We start from the raw sequence: 20,802 nt of genomic DNA on the forward strand, positions 1-20,802 counted from the left end.
TTCCTTTCGTTAAGGGGCTACTGAAACAAAATTTTCGAATGTGAGATTTTTGCTTAGTAATAAAGTTTCAACGTTACTTGAAAACACTGCATACTTTTTTTCGCATACGGTAAGCGAAAACTGCTTTTTCAGCCGTTCGAAGTTGGCTGTTTAAGCCCAAAATTGGCGGCCATCTTGGCCCGGCCAAAACAGTCTAGTGACGTCACTAGTTGTATTACTCTAATGCCGCGCTGAAAATTTAGAATGATTATGGGAGAAGAGGATACTGTTCAAAGCCCCCCAAAAACATCTTAAGGACATCTCAGAGCTGTAAACAGATAATAACAGTAACCTTAGACATGAAGAGGTGGAGAGTCGATCCTGGGGCTTTTCAGTCTATTTAATTGGATATTTCCAAGATATTTTATGTAAGCAAGCAAACAAGTGCGAGTTCTTAAATCGCAAAATGATCGGGATACTTGGCCAAATGGCCAGCACTCAGTTCAACAATCTCTACACTCATAAGGTAAAAAAGACATGAAAACAAGAGAAAACGGCTTTTGAAAATATTATCCGGAGTGCTACTGTACGAATCGTAGCAACAACTGTTCGAGTTTTCGAGTCGCTTCGCTTCGAGGAAACCGGACGCTTTGTGAGCTTCACCGCGGACGAGATTGTGCTAAAGTGACCTTTAGTTCAGTTGTATCTGCTACATCCTACAAGTTATCACACTAGCGACAATTTAAGAAACCCTCTTCTTTTATATGGAGGGAGCGAATTTAAAACTATAAAGGTTAGCTAAGCTGCCATGACCCCACAGGTATGTTTTCAGGAAACGAGAGACATAAGTATGCGCTAAAGAACTTAAAGTAATCCATCGGCAGTGAAATATTGCAATTGGGAGATGCGTGTAAAAGAAAAGCGAAATTCCCGCTTTGTTTACAATGATACGTATGCGGCGATAAAGCAAACCCTGCTGTGGATCACAATTTTCAAAGATACTCTTTGTCTACCACAACAACTTTGACTTATTACTATCGTAAAAAGATGCCCTCTGTGTGCAAAGAAGTACTCGACTCAAAGCTTGTGGACCGTTAATAACTTCGTGATTGTGCGGATGGCTGATGCGCTTACCGTTTCTAATGCAGTAAAGTTGCCGAGGATATATTCGAACCTTGTTAATAGACCTTAGATAAACGCGAGAATCCAAATTTCAGAACCAGGTTGAAAAAAGACGACGATATATCGTGTTTAGGCTTCAGGACGTGGTATAAAAGTTGCCACAGACGACGATATATCGTGTCTTCGAAGTCTCCAGTCGAGTACTCCAGATGTTCGAAAAGTATACTGAGCTGTTCTAATCTGTAGCATTCATTTTGGTGAATCTACACTCTTTTGGCGCCCTCCAACGTTTATGATGTGTATTTCCTGTCAACGCTGGACAGAAATTACAAGGTAGAAAACTAGCAGGTATCTACAATATGAAGAATAAACTTCAATAAATCAGGTGAAAACAAGAAAGAATCTATAGCGCTTCCTGCGTGAATACAACCAGTGACGTCACAAGGTCCTTAAATTCGGTTCCAGAGCCCGGACACAGTTTTGCTTCAAAGTCGATTTCGGCAGCTAAAAAAAAGCACTTTCCGTTAGGATTTGACAGAAATAAAGTTTACCATTATTTTAAGCACCTTTGAAACTATAGATTGGACTAACAAAAGAGAGTAGGAAAATTTCGTTTCAGTAGCACTTTAAGATACCAGGGATTGCAGACTAGTTACTAGCATTCTTATTAGATTGCCTTGACATTTCCCATTTCCCATGTTCCTAGTTGCGATCGACTTCTGAAAAGAAGCAGTGTCACAACATGCATGGCACTTCTAGTCCTGCTTAGCTCCCTTACTGATATATTTCCATATGCAATCCACCGCATTTGCATCCCAGTACGGGCTGTGCTGTCCAAACGTACAATACTGTGCAAAAGTAATACAAACGAAATTCGTCGAATTTTGTTCTTTGTTATCGCGAAATTTCGCAGACACCTGACGCCTTTCGAGACGAAAACTCACAGAAATTTTGCGGAAGGGAACCAAATTTCGCAGAAGTAGTACCAAAATCACTCCAAGTAGCAAAAATAGATCTTTATTCTCTAAAATAGCATGTTTTGTAATTAACAAGTTAATTGAGTGCAAAAAGTACAAGTTTTACTTTCAAGTCATTATTTGTTAGCTCTTGCTTGATGTTGAGTCCTTAGCTGACACATTATCCCTTCGAGCTGAAGATGAAAAGTAAGGAAAAAAAATAACTGGTTTAGTAATCATATTTAAGTACCATGCAAGTTGATGTCATTTCTCGCTAATGATTGAAACATTTCATATCAAGGAGAATTCGGATATATATATATATTTACCATTTCAGTTCTGTATTTATTATCATCACCTCTATTTTGTATTTTATAACACTGATAAGTTGTTTAGAGAATTAGAGGAATATTATTAATCTTGGTGCTGAATTCTAGTGCCCTGTTAAGAAGTTCAAAGCCGACCAAAACTCTTTTCACCCTAAGAACGCAAGCATCAAAAAGGTGAGTCTATCAAAATCAGAACAATCTGATTACGTTAATGACTTTCACTTAGCCCCAAGCGCTTTATATCACTTTCACTTAGCTAACCCTTTGGCCGCTTCCAATTTTGTTGTTTTAAAATATAAGTGTGCAGAATACTCATTGTCAGCCAATCAGATTCAAGGGGAATTGCTTGATTGGTGGGCTTTCACATCGACTGCAGCCAAAAGTGGTTCTTCTTGTTGCCGACCAAAATGACCGCTGTATGTGGGTCACGAATGGTTGTACCATCTGTGAACAGTCCTTGATTTCTTCTCGCGTCAGAGAGTGAGAAATTCTGTTCAATCCCTTTCGAATTTAATCGTTGATTAGAATTTTTAGAAATTGCTATTTTTCACCAGGGTTTAAGGAAAAGATGGCACACGGCTCAAAGTCGATTGAGTTTAATATGAATTAAGTTCGGGTTCTGAAAGCATAATATTAAACTAGCGCTCCTTTCTAAAGAAGCATGGCTAAAGATGGCCTCCATTGTTCGGTGAACTGAGCATTTTCAAGGCTCAAATTAATATTTACAAGCCCAGCTGGCAGCTGTTCCCCATTTGAACTTCTAAAATGCAAATTTATGCAATATAAATTATATTTAAGAGTAGATGAACCGACGTTTCGAAGATCGAATAAAGATTAAACTTCAAATAAATGAGCAATGAAAGGACCAAAATCCAAATATATTCATTGAGGGAAACCTAAGAGGTGTTGCACCTACACAAACGTTTAAAATGAGTAAACGAGTATTAAAATGGATCTCTTACCGCAAAAATTGCACGTTTTAGGGCAATCATCAATCATGAATGCTTGAACTCTGGGACTTGAACACATCTGAAGTGTTTGCAAAAGAATGCACTTATACGGGCTCATCTTGTCAACACAATCCTCTGATAAAAAAGAAAAAAAATCAGAAAATCCAAGAAAAATGGAAAATATACCAAACAGAAGCTCCACTAGGAAACAGATGATCAGAGAAGAAAAGTGCAGACGGATAGGCAGAATTATAGACAGACAGATAGACAGACAGACAGAAAGACAGACAGACAAAAACAGACAGACAGACAGACAAATAGACAGATACAATGTAGATAGACAGATGGACGGACGGATAGAAGGGAGCAAGAAATTAAAAGGAAGGCAGGAAGAGAGAAGAAACGAAAGAAGGAATCAAAGAAAGAGATACGAGTACGTGCATTGTATCAAAAAGATCAAGGCCAATGCCACAAACAGTTACACACGTGACTAAACTTCTCGCTGAGTAGGACTTATACATCTAGAGCATTATAGCCAGCCCCAACCTTAAAGTGTATATGACAGATACTTTTATTTGCTTGATGAAATCTTCATGAGATCGTGATGTGGAAATGGTAAAAAAAAAAAAAAATTGGATATCGTTTTTTTTACCACGTTTTGGCAGTCGCAAAAGGTGGGATTAAGACCTGGAACTAGTCAGGTTGTGATGTCAAAACAAGAACGTAGGTCTACTTATTTTCGAACCAAACACATAGAAACGAAAAACATTACAGGAACTTACTATGAATTAGGCAATCAAGCGTACTTCCGATTTTGGTTCAAATTTGTAAACATTTACGAAAGATATGTAGACCTACGTTCTTGTTTTGATGTCACAGCCTGACTAGTCTCAGGTCCTAACCCCTCGCGGTTTCTGACCCAGCCGGAAGTAAAATTTAAACTGCACACGTCATGTTATATACGCATGGCCGTGCGTATATTTAAGCAATAGACCACAAGTTTTTATGGTTTATAGGCTGATAAACCACTTGGGGTGTTGGAAGAACACGAGAAGAATTCGTAATTCACGAGCCGCAGGCGAGTGATTTACGAATTCTTCGAGTGTTCTTCCAACATCCCAAGTGGTTTATCATGCCACTAAGCCATAGAAACTTGTGGCCTATTGCTTTTGTATAATAATCCAGAAGACACGCGAAATTTTCATGAGTTTACTGGAACAATAAACCATATTGACCAATCAGAGCGCGCACCTTCACTTGATTATTATATAAAGAGATTTCGTTCATGATGGCTCAATAGGAATTAGGTAGGACTAGCGCGCGCGCTATGTTATAAGGCAATATAGTAAATTTACTTTTTGAAACCGTTATTCCTAAGCATTATTTCGTTACAAAGTTATTTGATTTTTTTGTTTTGTTTTGTTTTGTTTTGTTTTGTTTTGTTTTGTTTTGTTTTGTTTTGTTTTGCCTTCTTTCTCACCTTGACAGTTATACAATTTATTGATTTCCTCTCTGTCATAGTAACTCAGGCCCAGTCTCTGGCCAATAGTGGCTTTTTCATCCGTTGGCACTATTGTGGGAATGTTCCTATCTTTGCTGAACGCAAACTTGCTGTAATGCATCACACTTTGATAGTCATATGGCTTGCCAAAGCTAGAGCCCAGATCTCGCGGGTACTTTTGGAAATTGCGAGCATGTTCTACGAATGGAAAACCAGATTAATCTACCATCAATTTCACATTGGAATGGTTTGGCGAGCAGATTTATGTAATTATTTAGTGTCAACATCTGCTGTGACTATTGGTTTAGATTTCTCAATACATCTGCATACTCTCACCCTGCCTCACTGCATGATGACCAGCTAGCCTTTTTTACGACGATGGCCACAAAAGCGTGCCTCGAGTCGTAAACATGGTCCTACTCGTGACTCTCGTGCGCAAAACCATACCGTCTGGACTAGCCCCAAGAAACCACTGTTATTTATATCAGCAGGAAGTGAGAAGGTAGGTAAGTTGTTCAAGTCTCCTCAAGGTGCATTCTTAGACCATCTGCGCACTTCTCCAGGTGAGTAAGTGAGTAATTTAATACAGAAATAAGCTTGATTATCAAGTTGACGTCGACAGCTTACATTGTAAGTTGACTGTTCTAAAGGCAAATTCTCCAATCACCTTAAACTATGTCGGATTATATAACAATGTTCTGCCATGACAGATTAATGCATCTTACTTTCATAAATGATACTCCAAACGCTGTATCCTATTTTATACCTAATTTTATCCTTACACTTTATCAATCTAAACGCTACAAAACCTCAGTGATAATCTGTTAAAAAACTTTTCGACCAGTCTCACCCTGTTCAATATTTTTCCAATCTATGTTGATGTATTTGTCGCGGTCCGGCCTGGTGTGTTCGTGGAAAAATCCCAAAGCGTGCATGATCTCGTGTACGACCGTCCCAATCCTCTCGCACCCAATGCCGATGGAAATATTCTGCTCGATATCACCGGGATCCCTGCCAATCCTGGAGTAACACCTTGTAATTGTGACAACAATAACAATTATCAGTTTGCGTTTGAAATACAGCCGTTAATAACAATTTATTGTTGTACAGCTGTAGCTTGTTAAGATACAATGCGAGCTGTGATTGGCTTAAAGTCGGGACCGGAGTTATGAAGACATGCTTATTAGGTGAAGAAAACGTGATAAAAATGTAATAAATTTCTTATTCACCGTCTGTCGTCATCTTACTCGGTTTACCAGTAAGAAATAATAATTATAAAGAACCTTAAAATTCATTAAATTTATTGCATTGTTGAATATGAACCTACCCATCTCCGCTGAAGAACCTCACATAACTTTTATGCTGTGTGTCTTTTTTCGGAAGTTCGACAAACTTCAAGCATGTCCTTTCCTTCAGATGGCGAATTCCTTGTTTGATAAGATCAACGGTAAAAGGCGCTAAAGGAGAAAACATAACATAGTTAATAATCAACTAAGTAGAGCCTCCACTGATTGGGTTTCGATTGGAAAACTGCATGGGGAATTGCGATACCATCTCTACCGTTAATAACACACCTAAAGCCTCGTCAAACGTGTAGTAAACTATCCCTTTCGGCCAATATAGAACCGGGCTGACGACAGCGTCACGTGATGTGATCTCTCCACCAGTAAGATATCGTTCCGTGTCTTTATCGATGACAATGTCCCCTTCAAATAGACCTAAAAGAGTGAACACAATGGAAATTTTTCAGCCTGATAATACAACGTGTGAATAAAGCCTGTTTAAGTCATATTGAAAAGATAATGTAATAACATGAATACAGTCTGCTCCGTGAAGAAAATAAGGTCTTGCTAAACGAAATTCGTGTTATAAGTTCAAAGCCCATAAGAATCACGTGAGAGAAATTAAAGGGGATCTGTCCTGCATAGTTGACTATTCCTTTCCGTTTTCTGCGAGGCAACGCGAAATAACCGAGAACTAATGATTGTGATTTTATCGAAACAGTGTCCGTTTTACTCAAAGAAAGTGGAAAGAGTAAAATAAACCTTTAGTGCCTATATTAGGTCGCATTGTCTGGTGTTTAGTTGGAAACATTGCTTCCTGTTATGTTCCCATTTCAAAGCCCTTTACCAACAGACGTGCTCCTTGTTCCCCAGGCCTTAATCATTTTGTTTTCCTATTTTGCCTCCCTTTGAGGCACGCAGTAAAACGATTTTGTCTACGGGTGTAGCTGGTCTATCTGTTATTTGTCAACCTGTTTTCGGCGACCTATTTCCCGATAAGTAACCAAATCAAATACAGGTCAAAAAGTTGTGCCTTGGTGTCACCCACTAAGAAATGGCACAGCGCATATCATAAAAAAAATACAATCAATATCGCAGTGCTAGCAGATAACTTGGAAAGATGTGTCCCTTTTGTAACTTTAAGCTCCTTGATGTTCACAAGGCACAGGAAAACATTTTAAGGCTCAGACACGCTAAGTTATCGGTGGACGAAAACTGGCATCTTAATCAATAGGCCATTTCCGAGATGCCTTTTGCCTCTGTGTCAAAACAAGTCTCCGAGCGAAACTATTCATATGGAAATGTGTTCGTCCTACAGGTTCATTTTCATGTCAATTTATCTCATTTTCATATGAAAGGTTTTGCACGAAGACTAAAATGGCCCATTGAGCTGGCTCAGTTTGTCTTACCAGTGGTCTCCTCTGATCTTGTTTTATCAACATCATTTTCAACTGCAATTATTAAAATATCGTAGAGTTAATCCAGGACACGTAACTGGAAAACTTGTAAACAATAGCCTCCATTTGGCGCGGAACAGGAAATATGCTCGCACATTTGTCCGCGGACATTGTCTGCTCCGAGAAGCGAACAGTTCTCCGAGAGCGTAGCTCGAGGAAAACTGTGAGCTTTGAGAAACAGATAATGTCCAAGGACAAATGTCCGAGTATATCGTCGCGCAAAATGGAGGCTATTGTGTTTATTATCCTTTAAATATTTTTCTTAACACGCGCAGTTTTCAAAATTGGGGAATGTCACTCGGATATTGCCAGTTTTAGCTGGGGAATACTTAGTCACGTGACGTGTTTAAGCCAATCGCGCGCGAGCGAAAATATTTGATGGATTATAAAACACATTATATATTAAACAATTCATCATCTTTTTTTCTGAGATTATAGACCGAGCTAGAACGTTGAAGGAATAGACCGATTCCGATATCTTAGAATTCTAACTTGGCTCCGAGACTCAGGGAAATGAAACAAAAGAAACCTTTTATTCATCACTTTAACCTCGACTTGATTTCTTTTTTTTTTTTTTTTTTTTTTCTCTATTAGCGTCGGAGCCAAGTTTGAATTTTAATATATTGAAATTGTTATTCTGACATCGACATTTCCCAAAAGAGGGACAACTTTTAGCCTTATTTGCGGTATAAAGGACATATAGCCTATATAACCTTCAAAAAAAAAATGCGCGTATGTTTATCTTTAGATCACTTCCGAGATCTTAGATCTATCCAAAAATTAGTATTACTAGAAGCTATGAATTCTGTCATATTTGTATTGAAGTAGACAGGACAAGAGTGGCAATTGCGATTTATATTCTTCAGGTTTCACGGGTGTACAGGTAAGATTATTTAATAGATCTAGTGCTACATGGCAAATTGTCCTATAGAGCATTAGACATTGCATTCCTGTCTAGCTGGCTTGTTTTCTTGAGTGCCCAGCTGTCAGTGTAGAAAACAACATATTATCGAGACTTTTTAAATGAGCGACTCCTTTAGGGCTTACATGACCATCGTATTTACGACTTGGCTATGTTTACGTTGGTCATATGTCCCTCTTTTGTTTTTCCGTGTTGCCCTTTATTTTGAGATGAATTTAACAACAAAAACATTGGTTCTTCCAGTTTATGTTATTTACGTGTTAATTAAGCGAAAAGCTATAGGAGAATCTTTGTTTACAATATTTGCCTCATTACCATAAGCGATGCAGTTTCTGATGGGGCTACAAAGAGATTAATACTGAATATTGAAAGGGCACAGCACGATTAACTCTCCCAAGGAATTTGAGCGCGACGTACTGAATACTTTTTGTGCGACGAGGGTTTAAAAGCTTAAAATTATACATAGAATGTATGAGCTCATTAGCGTTTTTGCCACACAGAAATTTTGATGTTTTTGAAAGCCAATTTCTCCTCGAATATTACACCAAAAGAGCCAAAAATTCTACCACTTACTAAGTTTCACAAGCTCTTTAAGTTTTTCTCGTAAAATGGTATCTAGCATGATGCCTTGTATGCGCAAAGTCGTATGTTAATGAGGAAAAATGTAACTGACAATGACGTCAAAGACTCGCCTATAGCACTGTCCCTGGATAAAGGAAAGCAAAATAAACCACGTTGGGACTTGAATTCTACCTATCACAAACCTCAAAACTTCACCCTTTGTAGCTCTTTGTCGACCTTTTAAGTTCGATTTTGTTTGTTAGGACGCCAGGCTTGCCACAGTTTTGAAAGATTTTAGTTCGTTTAAAGAGAGGGCTTAGGACGATCTTCAAAAGTTCCAGTTGGAGCTGATCCGCATTGGGCTACCGGTCATCTCGCCACCAGGGAGTCTCGTCACCAACAAGCTCGCCACCAAGCGAAGTCCCCTCGCCACCAATAATCTAACAAGGCAGTGGATGAAAGAACGAGGAATAACCTATATATGCGACTCGGAAAAAAAAAGCTAAGAAGGCAATGCGTTGTCCATTTCAGTGATGCAAAAGACCACTGCACAATCATAACAAGAAAGTAACAAAACGAGAGCGCGGCAAACCGATTCGCCAGCTAATTCACCTCGACTACTTTACTCGACTGGTTTATCTTTTTGTTGGTGTTTGGTGGCGAGGTGACTTCGCTTGGAGACGAGTTCTTTGGAGGCGAAATTCCCTGGTGGCGAGGTGACCGGTTACTCTGCATTGACATCACATAAGCTGTGAACAGGAATTGCACAGTTGCTCTGGCAAAGTTTGTCCACTTAGCTTTACGTGACACTGGAACTGAATCTTGTAAATAATATTTCGCAGGGTGTTTGCATCTCTTTCGGATCTATCAGGAACCAAGGGCAAGCCCAAGGGCAAACAGCTTTAATTGTGCATGTACTGAAAATGGCAATAGTTGACAAGAATCTCTTGTGAAATATCGCATTAGCATTGCATTGCGGGATGCTTATGTTGGCTGAGGCATATCTTGAAAATTTGAGAGGCTCATAAATAAAAATATGAGGAATAACTTAGATTGTATCAGCATTAAGGCCCATGCCACACTTTTAACAATCTTAAAACGGCCCCCGCTATCTTTTCGATAGATGCGTTAAAATTGTTCTCTATAATTATACATACTGTAGTGAGCGAGCAATCCCAAAACTGAAACTCGCTGGAACCGCTATGAAACGGCCAAAAAGAAAACACGCGGAACAAACAAAAAGAAAAATTAAGGAATTTTGCTATATTTCACTACTATTTTCAGCTTTTAAACAGCGATCGCTAGAATTCCTAAACCAATCCTTATAACTTATGTTAGCTATAACGATTTACTCTTACTTATGAGCTTGCGCTAACATAGACTTTCTAAAAGTCCTTTCCACCAATACTTCACTGGCCTTTTGGTTGTAAGTCTAGCCCCAACTGTGCCTTAACGAGGGAAGTTGCTAGTTTTGGTCCCCAAGCTAGAATATACGACTTATGCAAAATACTTCGTTTCGTCTGACGAAAAGCTCGCAAAATGAAACTGAAGGAGATCAACATTAATCTTAAGTGCGGGGCTGTAATATTGCCTTGAAAAACAACACTCTATGATTAGTTCTAGGCGCACCTGTGCACCTGTGTAAGAAAAATTTCAATTTATGTGTCACTACCGATGTGAAAAGACAAAATAACTTGCATCAAAAGAAAATGGAATTGCTTGCATACGTCACAGTTGAAATAATTACTAAGATCAGGTACATGTACAGAGGCTATTAAAGATCAAAATGTCCTCGAGACAGTTTCGAAAGGGTAAAGAAAATGTTGCGAATCCGTCGTTTCCTAGATAGTATGAGTAGATAACAGCGCAATCAGGACTGTAAGCCGACCGCGAAGTCATCACAGCTGCTTTTAGTGCCTGCTAACAAAGAGAAATTTCCGCTTGTTATTTTATACCGGCTGCAGTTCTTAAAAATAGTCAGAGATCCGCTGGAGGGCTAGTGTATTCTCCTGTAGCCGAATTAAATTCCGTGCAGCCGGTGCACGCAACCGATGAACAAACCCGTTTCTTTTCGCATGTAACCTGACTCTTTAATAAATTTTGACAGTCCGCTTTTGAAGATTTGCCTTCTCTTGAAGATATGTCTTCGACAGAGCAATGCAATACTAATACGATATTTCGAAAGAGATTTTGTTAATTGTAGTTACTTTTAATACATGTACAATATTTGTTATTGTCCTTGGTCAGAGGTGCTTTTGGTTCCTTTGACAACTGAACGCACGGAGACAGAGATTCTTGCGACAAAGTAAACGAGAAACTGAAATCCAGAAGAAGAGCGACTACAGTTATGTGCTGTTGGTGTTTTTGTTACTCTCCGGTAGTTTTGCATGTCTTTCTTCACTAACATTTCCGTCACGGCAGATATATGAATCTCCAGTACCGTCAGTTCCGTTCCCGCGCCGCTTCAACGGAACTTCAGTTTAGGCTCATTGATCCCAAACTTTAGAATCGTGTTTGACTAGTTATTTTACTGTTATCAAAGCTGGAATTTGCTACATACATGGTCATTACCAGTCTACTGCAATCTTTTCATCAAATTGAGCAAAATTGGGAAGTGAAAGTCTACGTTGTCATGCCTGCGTGTCAAGGGCCAAAAAAGTGTCCATGATTGTTAGACAAGACGGACATTCTGAAACAACCAACACACTCGTTTTGTACTGATCAATACGTGTCATACGTCATTTGGTCAAATGTACTTGATTAGCAAAAAATGAGGAAAAAATATAAAACCTTCATGAATATGTATTTACTTGAATCCTCGAAACATACGATCTATTCAAGCAAACATTGCAAAAAAAATGATGTCTCTTCTTAAAGGGAATAAACCGTATGATATATATTTTGTCTGGCGTTCATGCGAGAAAATATAATGAAAACCTCACCAAAATTCACCTTACTGACCAACATCAATACACAGACCTTTGGTCAACAAATTATGCATATATATCTGACTGAACTGAAACGGAATAAAACATGAAACCTCGAAAACTGCGCTAAAAAATGTTTCCCGTGGTTGCTACTGATGAACAGTTTCTAGGAATCTTAGCTCAAAGAACTTGGCAACAGATTCAAGCGAGAATAGATCAGAAAATTGTCGCTATTAGTCAAAGACTGCATGTGAAACTACACCAATAAATAGAGCGGCACTTTTTAAACTTTGGACGAAAATAAATAGAAAGAAAAAGGACAACGCTTTTGTATTGTAGTACCCACCGATATCCTGTATTAAGAGGTCCACACGATCTGTCTTTGAGCGTATTCTGCAGTGAACAACAGCAAAATAGAAGAGAAGGAGAAGAAAATTGGTTCTCATCGCGACAATCCACTCGCTGTGTTCGATCGGTTACTTTCGGAACAAATATCAATACTGCATATTGCACAAGTGACTGATATAGATTTTGGACCTCATGGGATAGCCCTCAGAGTAGAATTTTTCCTGCCCTTTCAAATCAGCTGGCCCAAAAATTCCTTCTACAAAAACGTTCTCTACGATGTCAAAATATTGCAATGGTACTTGGTTTGCCCAGTCAAAGGCATTTAACTAGTTTTTTTATGTGTGAGTAGTTTTTCCGGTTTTAAATTAAACTTCAGGTGTCGTAACCAAGATTTTGTTATTACTCTGTCGCGCTTGAATACCTCACATTGTTTCTCGACACAAAAGACTAGTGGATAAGAACAATAAAGTTAGTTTGTGTTGAGTTCTGAGCGCGAAAATAATGAATCTGAAATAACTACCGTTTCATGGTATCACAAAAAATAAACATATTTTAAGATGATTGTTATAGAGTTGACCCAAAGTCTCCGTCTTAAAGTCAGCCGATTCATTATGGCCAAAACATTTTGATTTCTAACTTGTTGACGACCATCCTCGGGGACCCAGGGGCTGCTAGTTGGGACGATGCGATATTTTCGGGTGAGCGATGTTTTCAGGCGAAAGTTTACTTCAAGAGCGGAAGAAACTTTCGCCTGAAAATATCGCATCGTCCCAACTAGCAGCCCCTGGGTCCCCGAGGATGGTTGACGACATTTCCTGCTCGAATGTACAAGTAGCTAGAATTATTTACAGCTGTCTTAGCCAAGCGAGTATAAGAGGTATCGCCGACATCCATTCATTATCATTTCGATATACTGACTCGAGCAGTTATGCCTGATTCGGTCTTAAAGTCCAAAAGCAAACCTCTTCAAGAGAATGTCGAGCAAAACATGGCTCCGACCGAGGTATTCGCACAGGATAACCCTAAACAGCTAAGGCCCAGTTCAGACGCCGAACTTTTCATGAGCCGAACTTAATTCGAATTTGGACCGACCCAAATTATCAAAAGCACACCTGTTGATTCAGACGTCGAACTTAATTCGCCGAACTTTATTTAGTTTAAACCAAAACACATCGAAATATCAGCGATTTTCAGGCAAAGTAAAAACTGCTTGTAAAATACGTTATAATAAGTTATGCATTAGGTTCGGCTCATGAAAAGTTCGACGTCTAAATCAAAGCCGTTCCAAAGCCGAAATTCCCGGCTGAGCTAGGCGGGAAGAACGGCTGGGCCGTTCCAAATTCAAATAGCCGTTCTTAACTGATTCAGACGCCGAACTTTTCATGTACTTAATTCAATATATTTGGTTCGGCTCATGAAAAGTTCGGCGTCTGAACTGGGCCTAAGTAACTTTTGCCCTTTCTGTTGTACTTCGCTTTTCACTTTCATGTTTGTACTTGCCGTATGCGTTTATCCGTGGGCCGCAAACCGGCTCATGGCATTTTATTTAGTTGGTCTGCCCCCTTTGGTAGTTTTGGTATTCTACGGTTTCCCAATTCTATTTTTGTACGTTTAGTCTAGTTTTAGCGGGGTTTTATCGTCTCTTTCGTTTTCGAGTTTATTCCAGTTTTGGGCAGTTTTTTTTTGCACCGTCTTCATTACCGCGTGCTCGCTTTAACTTTTTGGATATTGATAGCACTGTCACATTTACTTGCTTTTCTCCTGCTTTCCCGGCTTTGTATATTGTTTTGTTCTATTTGCTTTCCTCATTACCTGGGTCTAGTTTTATATTTTTGATCGTTACTTTCTTCTTCTGCCTCCCCGTATTTCCCTTGCACAATACGTTCCATAATTTGTTTTCTCATGGCCGATGTTTAGTTCGTATATTTTCCGGCATGAGTGTTTTATTAGTTGATTCCTCATGGCCGATGTTTAGTTCGTATACTTTCCGGCATGAGATGTTTTACTACTTGTTGCCTCGTGGCCGATGTTTAGTTCGCATATTTTCCAACATGAGATGTTTTATTATTTGTTGCCTCATGGCCGATGTTTAGTTCGTGTATTTTCCGGCATGAGATGTTCTATTATTTGTTGCCTCGTGGCCGATGTTTAGTTGGTATATTTTCCGTTATGAGATTTTTACTATTTGTTGCCTCATCGCCGAAGTTTAATTTGTAAATACTTTGGTCCGAGATGTCATCATTTGTTGTCTTTTATAATGAAGTTTCCATGACACACGCTCTGATTGGCCGAAACAGCGTGCTTTATCAGATCTAGAGGACAGAGCACGGGTTGATGACGGTAAGCTGGCTGTCACATCTTTGCTTAGAAATTTTGACAAATTTGACCCAAATTAAACATCCCCTGTGACTCAGACAAACGCAATGGAAACGAGCTCTACGTCTGCAGTAAATATGGCTCACGGAGACCATTGTTAGCAACAGTAGTGTTAAAACTGTACTAAAATAACAAGTTATGCCAGATTCCCGCCGACAAAACACGTAGCGAAATGAACAAATTCTCAACCTAACCAGTGCTTCGATAAAATAACATTATATTTGTTATGAAAGCAGAAATTATACTTAAGAAGTAAAGCAACGACAGAAAACAATAATTGAGCTGTCTCTGTTTATGATGAGAAGCTATATTTTTTTGTAAAAATACTCAATTGCTCAAACAACACTTACATGAAGTGCAGTAACGCTCGTTCTCTGGTCATCCCAGCGAAGCGCATCGACGAGTGGTCAGTTCAAAGCTTGCTCTGATATTTCTCCTGTGCTCGGAGTAGAACCAGTGGGAGCAGTTTAATCTTTCTAACTTTTACCCTATTTCGGACAATCTTGCTGCTAGCGGCTGCAATCCGTAAATAACTGTAGCTCCTTTCAAATTCAACTCAGCATTTCGCATTTTTCATCCGCAAGCTTTGAGCTCCTTGTTTCGTAATTTCCATTGGAAAAGTGCACGTTTTCATGGCCACAATACGGCTGGATTCCTTTGGACTACAAACCTTTACCTAGCTTTAGATCCTTATTTAAAATTAACTAAAAAGCGAACTTTAAACATCGTTCTTCTCTCGAAAGCCGCTCATACCACAGGCCGCCCAGACGTTGAATACGATTGAATACGTGACATTATTCTGTTGGCGATTGCGTTACAATTTTAACCGTTTATAAGACAACGTATGAGAATGCTTCGAAAATTACTCTAAATGCCACGTGTAGAAAACAATTTGAGTAAAATGGCTTACCTTGTGTTTGCATTGCGTTATTTTGATGTCTCTGGGTTCCTGGAGGTGGTTTAGAGCCATTTAGGCGGGCGACCCACTGGCCCGACGGCACGCACTCAAAGCTCCGTAAATTCCACAAAAATGGTCTAATCAGTTACTCGTTGCCATCTCTCGCTGCAGTTAACAGTGCTTTTAGGCGCTAAATTCAGCTGAGCATTGTTTGCTTCTTGTATTTTTGCAGTTAACAGTGCTTTTAGGGGCTAATTTCAGTTAACACTGCGGCACGGTGCAATTTGCATGATCAAAAAATGCCCCGTGCCTCTCGACGGTTGGAGGCGACTTTGTCACGATGGCGTGGTCGTTAAGCTAAAAATTCAAATCCTGTGCCCAAGATAATCGGTTACGGATCGAGACGGAGCAGAAATGGAAAGCAAGAGCTGGAAAACCAGCGATTCTCGGGCGATTAAGATAAACTTTGGAACCTTGGGAGAAAGCGAATGGTAAGAAGAGTTATCGACGGCTGCCATGAGGCAATTTTGACGAGATTAGACCATTTTTGTGGAATTTACGGAGCTTTGAGTGCGTACCGTCGGGCCAGTGGGTCGCCCGCCTTTCGTTTCTTTTTAGGGGAAGCAAACCGCCAGAAAGTAAAACTCGCCTAAATGGCTCTAAACCACCTCCACGAACCCAGAGACATCAAAATAACGCAATGCAAACACAAAGTAAGCCATTTTATTCAAATTGCTTTCTGCACGTAGCATTTAGAGTAATTTTCGAAGCATTCTCATACGTTATCTTATAAACGGCTAAAATTGTAACGCAATTGCCAACAGAATAATGTCACGTATTAATCGTATTCAACGCCTGGGCCGCCTGTGCTCATACTACTCGAAGCTGAAAGCTAAGCTGAAGTCGAGTTTGTGATTGACAGCTGTCGCTTCGTATGCCAATCAAATTATTTGAACAATTCTAACAAGGATTGTGATTGGTTTATTTTAGCGTGCTTTATCAGAGAACAGAGCACGGCTGACGCCACTTTCACTCGTTTGGAAAATAAAGTTTGGTTTGAAAATTCAGCCGAATGCGTAGGGAAATTATTGGATTCTATATCATAAAACAAATAAAGAAGCCTCGACTGTGCTCTGTTCTGTTTTAAAGCACTTAGAAAGCGGTAGAGCACTGAAGAAAAAGGGAAAAACACTCGAACGTCTCGTGTTTTCCCGTACACTTCTTTCGTGCTCTACCGCTTCTTGCGTGCTTTACAACAGAAGAGGCCTCTTTATTTGTTAAATGGCCGATGTTTAGTTCGCGTATTTTTTGCCATGAGACGGTTGTTGTATTATTTGTTGCCTCGCAAACGATGTTTTGGTTGTAAATATTTACGACATGAAATGTTTCGTTATTGTTGCCTCATGGCCGATGTTTAGTTCGTTGTACTATGTGTTACCTCGTTTTATATTTTGAGACGTGAGATGTTATATTATTTGTTACTTCATGGCCGATGTTTGTTCGTATATTTTCCTGCATGCATGTTGTATTACTTGTTTCGTCATGGCCGAACGCGTTTAATTTAGGTTTGTCTTATTCATTCTTAGGCCCCGTCCACACGTATCCAAATATTTTTGAATCCTTAACTTTCTCTTTCCGGATACGACTTCCGTCCACACGCATCCGGCGAATTCGGCAGCGAATCCGGATATTTTTGCTACGTGTAGACGGGAAAATCTTTGAATCCGGAAAGAAAAAGTTGGGGATTCAAAAATATCCGGATACGTGTAGACGGAGCCTTACTTGACATGTTTTAGTTGTTGCCCCGCAGCCGATGTTTAGCTCTTATACATTGTTAGTTGCCACCATGTCCTCCTTTATTTCCTATACTTTTCAACACTCCCGGGATGATGTTGTTATATGTTGCCTCATTGTTAGTGTTTAATCAAATATTTTTAAACTATATTTTCTGGCCAATTGTGTGTTACTTTCGTCAGTTCTGTCCTCATTCCCGATGTTTAGGGCAAAGGCTTTCGCTCTTCAGTAAAATTTATGTATGTTTTCCCTTTTGTTTATGGCCTCTCCGCTTTTACGGTACCACAGGCTTTTGCTGTTTCTTGTCCGTTTAGTTTGTATTCTTTGAATCGCCCAATTTAGTTTCCTCAGTTAATAATTTGCACTTTACTCTATGCTTTGCTCTGATCATATGTTTTGCATAATTTTGTACCTTCCTTTTTCCCTCACATCTCATTGTTCTGCTCCTACTGGATTTCAGCATCCACATGCACTGTGCATTGCTGTCTCGCTGCTGAATCGAGACGCGGGATGTTTTTCCTTTTTGTTTATATTTATTTGAAAGCAAACTTCCTCTCCATCCGCCTTACTCATATATCTAAATTCGCACATATAAAATTATTCATGTGTGATTTCAATGGTTTTAGTGTTTTGATATGTAGACCTTTTTGTGTACGTTCCTTTTATGTTTATTTTTCCCAGCCTGACACTATCCATCAGATACAATAATGTACTGGGATTCTCGAAAATCAACAAAAAGGCCGGGTGATATTGGTACAACTAACCCGTTTGTCAACGTATGGCCAAAGGAATTTGTCTGACTTCGACAAGTGCACTGCACTGTTCGTGGCTGATTCCTTGGCCTCGGATGCAGTGCAAGTGAATCACTCTAAAGCGTCGTTCCTTGCCGTTTGCTTCCCAAACTTTGCGAAGTCATGTCTGGAAGTCTAACAAAGTTTTCCAAGCTTACTTCCTTGGTTTGTTTGCTGCACGATAAAGAGTATAATGTAATATAATGTTAGGATTTGGATTTTTAATCATTATTATGTAATTGTTTCCTACCTGATGTTTTCACCGTGTATAAGTAATGATTAAAGATTAAAGATTAAAGATATACTCAGATCTTTGACCGCATCTCGAAGGTGAACAACAGCTTCCCTCAGACCTCACTCAGCGTTTCCTGACATTTTTCGGGATTTACCGGGCGCTACTGGTCAAGGGCTCTCTAGACCATTGTTTCTATTGTGGTATCACAGGCCATAATGCAAGTAGATGTTTTCGTCGAAACCAGCTTGCTAATCGCTACCTCCCGTATGCCAAGCACGGTCGTGTCGGTAATAAATAGCTCTCTCTTTTCTTATATTCAATGCATTTGCTTCTCATTTGCTTGTTAATAAAACATTACTGTCCTAAAGTCCATTTATTTCCTTTATCTTTTCGTGTTTTGCGCATCGCTCTAGGATGACAGTTTCGAAAGGGGTTCTAATTCCCTCTCGGATAACTGAGGCTCAAAGCTGTCATCCCTTGAGCCATCTCCTCCCTTGCATTACATTTAGCCCCCAGCTACCTAGCGCTTTAAAATCGCTTGCGTCATTCTAGAATGGGAAATTTCTCCCGATTTCAATGCAACTTTAGTACGTTGGGTCAAGCTTCTCCTCTTGAAATGGCTCAGGGGACGACGGAAAATAACCTTCATGTCTCTCCAGAGTTTTTGAAAGCGGTTTTTATTGATATGACCTTGGAAATGCTTCTTTGCTGTTAGAAAGCTTCACTTTCGGGATCTGGTAATTTTTTTTTTTGCAGGTTATCTCCACAGTTGCCTTCTTGCCCGGGAACACATTTCCAAGGTTACATCGTACGAGCTCACACTCAAGATTTTGGACTGGGTCAAGAACTGTTTTGATGTACACGAATTACGAATTAATTGGTTTGGGGATGCCTGGTATTTCACCAGTAGCGCTATTCCGTTTGGTTGGGAGTCCACAGCGTATATTTACCATTCTCTTGGCTTCTCGCATCTCATTATTTTGGTTCTGTTCTTATACCTTGCTCGTTGTACTTCGATGTTCGCCACACGGGGGAAATTCAGCTATCCTCTAAAGGCCTGTCCAAACGGGAAATGTTTTGCCACCAAACATCATCAAACGTTGTTTGGTGACCAAACATGCTGATGTTGAAGTGAGCAAACAGAGATCAAACTATGAGTACGAGCAGCTGAGCAAGCGTGGTACGCATGCGGGCACCAAACATGTTTGGTACGGCTGTCTAAACGAACAAAACATCGCCCGTCAAACACGAGAACAAAAGAAATGTTTTAAGTTGTTTGATCAAATGTTTGATGGCCTTCAAATTTTATCAAACACGATCAAACAACACCAAACAAGGTGGCCAAACGGTAAAATGTTTGGTCACCAAACAATGTTTGATGGTGTTTGGTCGTCAAACATTTCCCGTTTGGACAGGCCTTTTAAAAGGCTTTTAAAAAATATCTTGCTTAAGCATCATCTGCAACCTTAACTTACGCGCGTGACGAGAAGCGACTGAGCTATTGTATGTCACGGGATACAGTATTGGATAAATGATACAGCTACAATGCCCTAAACGCTTATTATCAAGCACAAGATTTAAATGTTACAGTTTTACAGACACAAAAACGCAAGATAGCTGTTCTAAGAGACATAAAACACAATAATGGGTCCACTGGCCTATAAAATACAGGAAAATCATTTCTAGGGTTCACTCTCGGGGTGTCATAAGCGCCATTCAGTGCCCTGACCACTCACCCCTGCGTTGCAGATTGTGCCTTGATAAATGCAACTTTCACCCTCTCCCTCGGGGAAACTTAGTAATTCCTTCGCTTTCGTTGAACATTTTATATTTCCACAAGTGCTGTGAATCGGAAAATTCGAATCTCCCGCGTGTATTGCAACTCATTGTGTTCGACACTCAGGTGTTTGACTTAAAATTGCCTTGTAAGGCAAGTCCATTGCGCGATCAGTGAAACTTAACAATAGCTATTGCTTTCGAATTTGGTCGCATTTCTTGCTACGAGTTTGCCATACACTTTTTGGTTTGGGATATTTTCTTACCTAAGCGGGTTGTCCCTTAACTTGGCTTTTTCGTACACTCTGTTCGTCAGGCTTTTTTGCTTATCGAGGAGTGTCTTTCCCTCGCCTGTCGTGTTCTCAACGCTAGCTCCTCGGATGACCAGACTCTTCAACGTTTATTTGCGAAGTATATGTCCTTTCCCTTGCAGTTCTGGGGGTTCGTCTTTTCAGTAATGAGATTATTAATGATTACGGAAAAAGTCTCCGGTTTTCGGCTCTTTGGAGGAAGTAATTCAGCATTGGTTGTTCCTTGAACCTTGGACTGCCGGGTTGCTTTCCTTGGCGCCAAGAACTCCATCATCAATTTAAATTA

At 39.7% G+C, this 20,802-nt stretch overlaps 1 protein-coding gene across 2 annotated transcripts; it reads right to left on the bottom strand.

Annotated features, from left to right (window-relative positions):
• Nucleotides 1-26: 26 nt before the first annotated feature.
• LOC145481298 (astacin-like metalloprotease toxin 1) lies at nt 27-18,128 on the bottom strand. Of its 2 annotated transcripts, none has more exons than XM_081459760.1 (8): nt 15,622-18,128; nt 7,530-7,571; nt 6,412-6,555; nt 6,165-6,294; nt 5,688-5,869; nt 4,817-5,035; nt 3,349-3,471; nt 27-2,251 (listed from the first exon to the last, which is right to left on the bottom strand). In XM_081459760.1, the coding sequence occupies exons 1-8, from the start codon at nt 15,632-15,634 to the stop codon at nt 2,202-2,204; spliced, it is 903 nt and encodes a 300-aa protein (XP_081315886.1). In that variant the 5' UTR covers nt 15,635-18,128; the 3' UTR covers nt 27-2,201. The 2 variants fall into 2 exon arrangements, with proteins under 2 accessions (XP_081315886.1, XP_081315885.1); XM_081459759.1 differs by lacking the exon at nt 15,622-18,128 and adding an exon at nt 12,334-12,649.
• Between the last annotated feature and the right edge of the window lie 2,674 nt (nt 18,129-20,802).

Source organism: Orbicella franksi, chromosome 3 (genome assembly GCF_964199315.1).
Source record: "Orbicella franksi chromosome 3, jaOrbFran1.1, whole genome shotgun sequence".
Taxonomy (NCBI): domain Eukaryota; kingdom Metazoa; phylum Cnidaria; class Anthozoa; order Scleractinia; family Merulinidae; genus Orbicella; species Orbicella franksi.